The sequence below is a fragment of the Rhea americana genome, unplaced genomic scaffold (assembly GCF_003343005.1).
Source record: "Rhea americana isolate MKP2758 unplaced genomic scaffold, rheAme1 scaffold_134, whole genome shotgun sequence".
Taxonomy (NCBI): Eukaryota; Metazoa; Chordata; class Aves; order Rheiformes; family Rheidae; genus Rhea; species Rhea americana.
This window is the reverse complement of record NW_028185417.1, coordinates 140509-147027: the sequence shown is the minus strand read 5'-3', so window position 1 is coordinate 147027 and position 6519 is coordinate 140509. Positions and strand designations below refer to the sequence as shown.

Below are 6519 nucleotides of genomic sequence, written 5' to 3'. Positions count from 1 at the left end.
GCAGGAGGCAGGCTGCTGCTGGCTGCTCAGAGGGTTCTCGTGGCCCGCAAGCAGGAAGAGGCASCRGCAGCAGGTCCCGGGGCTGTTATGGGGGGCCCTGCGAAGCAGGACGACGGGAGAGCTCCAGGCAGCAGCTGGAGGGCCTTTGGCGGGCAGAGCAACTGCACAAGTGTTCAGGCACCAGGGCAGGTGCTTTTTCCAGGGCCGCCTTCAGCAGACTCATCTCTTGATGCCAAGCAGCAACATTGCCTGCATTGCTGGTGCCTTTCTGGTGCCTTCGTCTCTTTTCAGAGCCCTCCTGCAAGGACAGGGCTGGCTCGGAGTGGCTCCTSTGCATCATGCTGGGATTGTTTTTCCCCTGAGGCAGTGGCGGAGCAGAGAYKCATGTTGCATATGTGCTGCTCCTGCTGGGGCTTCTGCCTYGSRGCTGCTGCATCYCAGAGGYAGGGAGGCTGCAGCCAGCTTCAGGCTGGGGGCTGCTGTGGGCAGCAGTGTCCTGCAGAGCAGCTCCTGGGTGTCCTGTGGGGAGAAAGAGCCTCTTAGCTAGCTTTTACTGGCTCTCTGAAGGGAAAGGGGGCCTTTCCTGGTGGAATCACATGGCCTAGGCAGATGTCAGGGTGCGTCTTTGGCAGCACATATGTTTGTGAGGAGCAGTTCAGGTGACACAAGTACCCYTGGGGACAATGTCCTGCATGGACAGGGTGCAGTTGGAGTCCAGGGTGAGCAAGGCTGTGAAGAGCAGAGTTGTGCAGACRCCTTTTGTGCAGTTCCCCATTGCCATTTGGACCTTGTGGGAAGGGCTGCAGCAGGAAAGCACTGCCCTGAGGTTTTGGACCCTCCATGCTGCTCTGCAGCACCACACGTCTTCCCTTATCCATCTCAGGAGCTGGAACCAGCAGCCTTGCACACTGCCAGGTGTGCCACCTCAGTGCGTCCTCCTACCTGCGGAGCTGCCTGGGTGCTCGTGGGCCTCCTCGGCTGAGGGACTGCCAGGAAAGCCCACATCCTCCCCAAATATCGCCATGCAATTGTCGATGAGGAAAGCCACCAGTATGGTCAGCTGCACACAAGAAAACAGGGGCAAGGGGCTGGAAATGTGCTCAGCAGTCTTTCCCCTACCTCACCAATGTTTCTGTTCCAAAAGCTGTAGCTCTGTCACTGCAGATCCAAAAGCCATTGGCCTGTCACATTGCGGAGAAGCCAGCTGAGAGCCCCGGCCCCCATCTTCCATGTTCTCAGGTGCTGCTTCATTTTGCTTTTGTCATGGCATCTGTGGGGATGGCTCAGCTGTGCCCGGAGCGGGTGGCAGGCTGCTGAGCTCAACATACCTTGTTGTTCATCTCCCGCTGCACGTGCAGCGGGAGCGCGCTCTCGGTGCCAGGGCTCAGCACGTTGGGCCCAACGCAGATCGCCAGGTTGTTGGCGTCCATCCTGCTGGTGTCTGCGCTCTCRCTGATGTGCTGCAGCACGGTGAGCAACGACTTGAGGAGGAGGCGGTTTGGTTCGGGTAGTCTGGCAGCCACCCTAAGGGAACACAAACAAAATGCCCCATGAACCCCGGGGCCAGTGGCCACCGCATCTCGTGGTGAGCAAGCCGCAAGCAAACTCTCACAAATGGCATGTCAACTCAAGAGAGGAATGACTCTGCTTGCTTTCGCTGCTTTACACCAGCCCTCCTGAGAAATCCTGGAGGACAGCTGAGCCTCTGGTTAAGTACAAGAGCTTGAGTTACAAGATCTTGCCTGAAAGGCGAGCCTTTCAGCACAGTCCCTGTTTTTCAGGAGCTCGCCAGTGGCAGAAAAAAGGCGAGGTTGTCAAGAGACGTGCCGGCAGGCTTTGCGAAGGCCCTTAAAAGCCTGTGGCTGCATGGTGCAGTAGGAGCTCTAGCAAGCTGACAGAAAGGACAGGTTTTGGCATGAGCCTCCCCATTGCCAGAGAGAGCCTCAGCCTCTGCCAGCCACTCCCTAATGCTGGGGCTGCCTACAACACTTACTGTTTCAGTTCGTCAACCTTTTCCTCCCTGCTTGGCTTCTGCAGAGTCAGCATCCAGTCCTCGTACAGGGCCACTGACAGCAGCTGGGAGGGGATACTTCGGAGGAAGTCCTGCAAGGCCAAGGTAGGGCTTTGGACATCAGCCCTGGGCCCAGAGGGAGCATGCCCGGCACTTGGRCTCAATTAGGAGGAAGCTGAGCAATGGAGGCAGGAGACCTGCATAGCTGAACAAGGAGCTGGTGGCCAAATTCAGACCTAAGAAGGGAGTTTACAGAGGGTGGAAGCAGGGATAGGTCCCTTAAGAGGAATAGAGGCACACTGTTGATGCATGGAGGACTAGGGCTATGAAGGGCAAAGCCCAACTGAAGTTGAATCTGGAGGAGATATCAACGGCAACCAGGAGGAATTCTCTAAATGTATTCATTAGCAAAGGGAAAACTAGAGGAAATGTGGGCCTGCTTCTGAATGAGGTAGGGAGCCTGTTGACAAAGGGCCCAGAAAGGCTGAAGTGGGCTGAAAAGCTGCTGAACGTCAATGCTCAGAGGTTTATGATTAGTGGCACAGAAACACAGCACAGCTAAAGTTGGGAGACACGTCTGGAAATTATCCAGTCCAAGTACCCTACTCAGAGCGCGACCACCTACGATAGGTTAGCCAGGACAGTGTCCAGTTGGATTTTGACTATCCTCAGAAATGGAGACTCCACAGCTTTTCTGAGTAACCTATGATTGTGTTTTACCACCTTTACAATAAGCAAGCTTTTTCTTATGTTTTAAGAGAATTTCCTTAATTTCAGGTTGTGCCTGTTACCTCTTGTTCTATCACTGGGTTTTGCTGAGAAATGGCTGTCTCTCTTTTCTTTACACCCTCATATCTGGTATTTGTACACATATATCAGATCCCTCCTAATCCTCCTCTTCTCCAGGCTGAACAGCCCTGGCTCTTTCARCCTCTCCRTATGAGAGATGCTCCAGTCCCTCAGTCATCTTCATGACCTTTCTCTGGACTCACATATTCCCATGTTCCCTTGGACTGGTGACCCAAAACTGGACACATCCACAGTAYAGATGTGGCCTCACCGGTGCTGWGTAGAGAATAAAGATCACCTCCCTCARTCACTATTTTTCAGTGCCATTCACCATAACAAACTGTGGTTTTAGTTTTGGTTAGAAAGATGAACACAACTGTCAGATTAATTTACTTCTTTTAWGATATGACCTGGATTATAATAACTGCTGACGTCTGCCTTTTTCTGAATGAAATGCTTTTATGCATTCCTTCATTTTTGGGATASATTTTAATAGCTATTCATTCTAATAGAAATTAATAAGTCAATGAAAAACAGTGAAGTTGCACTAGATTAAATGAGAAACACTTCGTCCAAAAAAAAATCTTGATTTTTTTCTGTGATTGCTAGACTCAGACACAGGTTGTTGAACACAAAACTGACTTCAAAATTTTTAGTGTTTAAAATTCAAATTTGAAGTTAAATGTAAAGCAGCAAAACAAGGAATATGTCCAGCAGGCCTCTGCTTCACTTGATTTCTCTCCCATTGAATGAACTTATAGCCAAATATGTTAAACTACAACCAGAAAAGAGTTTCTTTTGTTGTTATGCAGAAAATAAAATATTTAAATGGTTCTCTTTAAAAAGATTATTTAAGCCTTCTTTACATAAAACTTGAGGTGGAGGGACACTAGAACGTTTTCCCAAGGCAATGTTAAATTTTTCATGGAAAAGGTTTACCAGCAATACTTTAGAAACTAAACGTATCCRGTATCCCCCATATTTTTCAGGAGTCACAACTGAGTGTACTTGTGTCCTATCTGGCTCYTTAAATATTCTCCAGGTATTTCAGCGTTCTTGTAGCCCATGTTTAAGTAAGAGGATGCTGGTATTTAAAATGAAGAAAGGAATTGAATCCACATTTATATGTGTGTGTATGTGTGTGTATATTTATATATGTCTCCATAACTCCATATCTTCTCCATATATAAATATATATACACACACACATATAGGAAAGCAAAACGCTATTGGCTCTTTGATGAAGTCTTTAGAAGAAGAGATTTAATTTATGCCTATACTACACTCTGTATTTTTGAAGCACATATTTTCATGGATGAGTTTAAAATTACAGCAAGTCCTTGTGTAGGTATACGTGGCAGAAAATGATCTAGAAGTTATKCATTGAATTAGAGATCAGAAACATATATGCACTCAAAGACACAAAAAATCCATTCTATGCTTTCAAAGACWTATCAGGAACTATACACAATCAAGTTATAATTTGAGGTTATGGACCTTTGGAGGAAAATCATTTCTGTACAARTCATATCAAGGCAAAATGTTACTTAGCTAGTAATTCATCATATACTTGAGAGCTCCCTAAAAAAATATTTTGGATCTTTTAATTAAAAGCCTACTGGGGYTGATTTGGTAAACTGGTCTCTTCTAGAGAATTTAGGTGTTAGATTCCCTGAGATTCAGTCCTTTATTGACAATGCTTTGATAACTGCCACATAACAAATGGCTTAATAGGAGTTTCTTTTTACAAGTTCTCTTTTCATTGGAAGTTAATTTTCCCTATAAAAAATTAATAACAAAAAACCTCTCGAGTCTCCACAGGAAAGATAAATGCACRTATTTTTTTGTCAGACTCAATTGTTGGATATTCTCTTTTACACGCAAATATTTTATCTACATTGAAGATTGCCCTAATTACTCTGAGAATCAGGTTTTTTGATTCTGAGACTAAATTATTAGTGAAGATAATTATTTTTAACCATATAATTGTTTCAGCAATGTGAATGGATGGATTGAACTTAAAAATATATATATATATATATATATTTTGTTCTCTGTTATGTTTAGGATAATTTTTCTGCAGCAGAAATAGCTAGCAATGAAGTTACTTTGTACCTTGACATTCATTCCCTTCTTGGTTTTTGTTGTAATACTAACCTACGTTACTTGCTAAGAATAAAGTAAGAGCTGTCTGGATTAAATGGAGATGATCTCTTTTCTTTTTTTTTGTTTGTTTCAGAGCTAACTGTTTGATACCTGACAATAAGTAAATGTCTTGTGTGACATTTAATTATTTAAAGGCAAGAAGGAGTATTAAAAGCAAAGTGAAGTAAAATGAAGTGAATATTTGCAGTTGTGAAAAGTTCTGAATTAATGAATATGCAAGCTGTTAAATGGATTACTTTGAAATAAATATAATCTTTCATTGTCTAGYTCTTATTCTATTGACAGCTGAAGTACTCAAGGTTGACAATGGTGTAGCTCTGCAAAATGCATCCTACATTGTTCTACCTRGAGCTTGTTCCTCTTGGAAGCATCTGCTCCACTCCCAAATGGACCAGCTTATGCACTGTGTTCATTCATCTAGGACATTATAAAACACAAGTGACCTATGACATTCYGACTTGTTATTCATGAGCAGATTCACTGAGGAAGGCTCAAACATTAAAAATAATATAACAAGCTGGGTAAATTGGTATTTCTGTACTTGTTATACCATGCTTCAGGGAAAAAAGAGAGAGGAAAGATGGAGAGTAGGAGAGAGAGGGAAGGGAAAAAAAATCCTGTAGACAATTTCTAAAATAAAATACTGCTTAACTTGAATGATGTACCGGATTAGGGACCATGATCTGACCAATTGAAGAGTCAGGTTTTGAGATGAGAAGTGTTTGCAGGGGAAAAAAAATCCAACCATAAGAATGGGGAAGATTTTTCTTTCTCCCTTCACAGGGCAATTGCACACTCTGTAAGGAAATTCAAGGAGATAAGGCATGATGGAGAATTCCAAGAGAAGTAAATTACTACCTTGAGAGATCAGAGTGAACAACTGTWGTTGCCTGAAGCATAGTATCTTCTTTGTCTCCAGAAAAGCAGCATGCCATGCTCAGCCAAAATCTGTCCACTTCTCATCTTGTACAAATACTGAGGCAGTAGAAAAACATATGGTACAATACATATTGCATAACTGAAAAATATATTTTAAATAGCGAAGTGCAGGCACAGGGAGGATGGAGTTAATCTTCCCCAGTTTTAGTCAACTAACAGATGCATGAGCTAAGCTGATCTTATAGGCTTCTTTTATGTTCAGTAATAAAATTGGAGGGAAGGAGAGGAGTTCTTGCATCTCTGTAGAAGTCTCACAACTTGTACAGGTTGAGTACACGATGAATCTGACTTTCAATGATTTACCATTTTTTTCCTTTAATATTTTGTTGTTTTTCAGATGAATGAAGAGAAATATAAGTATTTTGGTTTGTTTCATTATTTCAACTATTTTATCTAATGTTGTTATTCTTCTTTATCTTGGAATCACAGAATCACAGAATGATTGAAGTTGGAAGGGACCTCTGGAGATCTAGTCCAATCCCCCTGCTCAAGCAGGTTATCTAGTGCATGTTGCACAGGATCATGTCCAGGTGGGTTTTGAATGTCTCCAGAGAAGGAGACTCCACRACCTCTCTGGGCAACCTGTGCCAGTGCTCTGTCATTCTCACAGTAAA

At 43.8% G+C, this 6519-nt stretch overlaps 1 protein-coding gene across 1 annotated transcript; it reads right to left on the bottom strand.

Annotated features, from left to right (window-relative positions):
- Window positions 1-85: 85 nt before the first annotated feature.
- Window positions 86-2046, bottom strand: LOC146599749 (T-cell activation Rho GTPase-activating protein-like). Its single transcript, XM_085297977.1, has 4 exons — window positions 1994-2046; window positions 1329-1524; window positions 943-1060; window positions 86-519 (listed from the first exon to the last, which is right to left on the bottom strand). The coding sequence occupies exons 1-4, from the start codon at window positions 2044-2046 to the stop codon at window positions 86-88; spliced, it is 801 nt and encodes a 266-aa protein (XP_085154103.1).
- Window positions 2047-6519: the final 4473 nt, after the last annotated feature.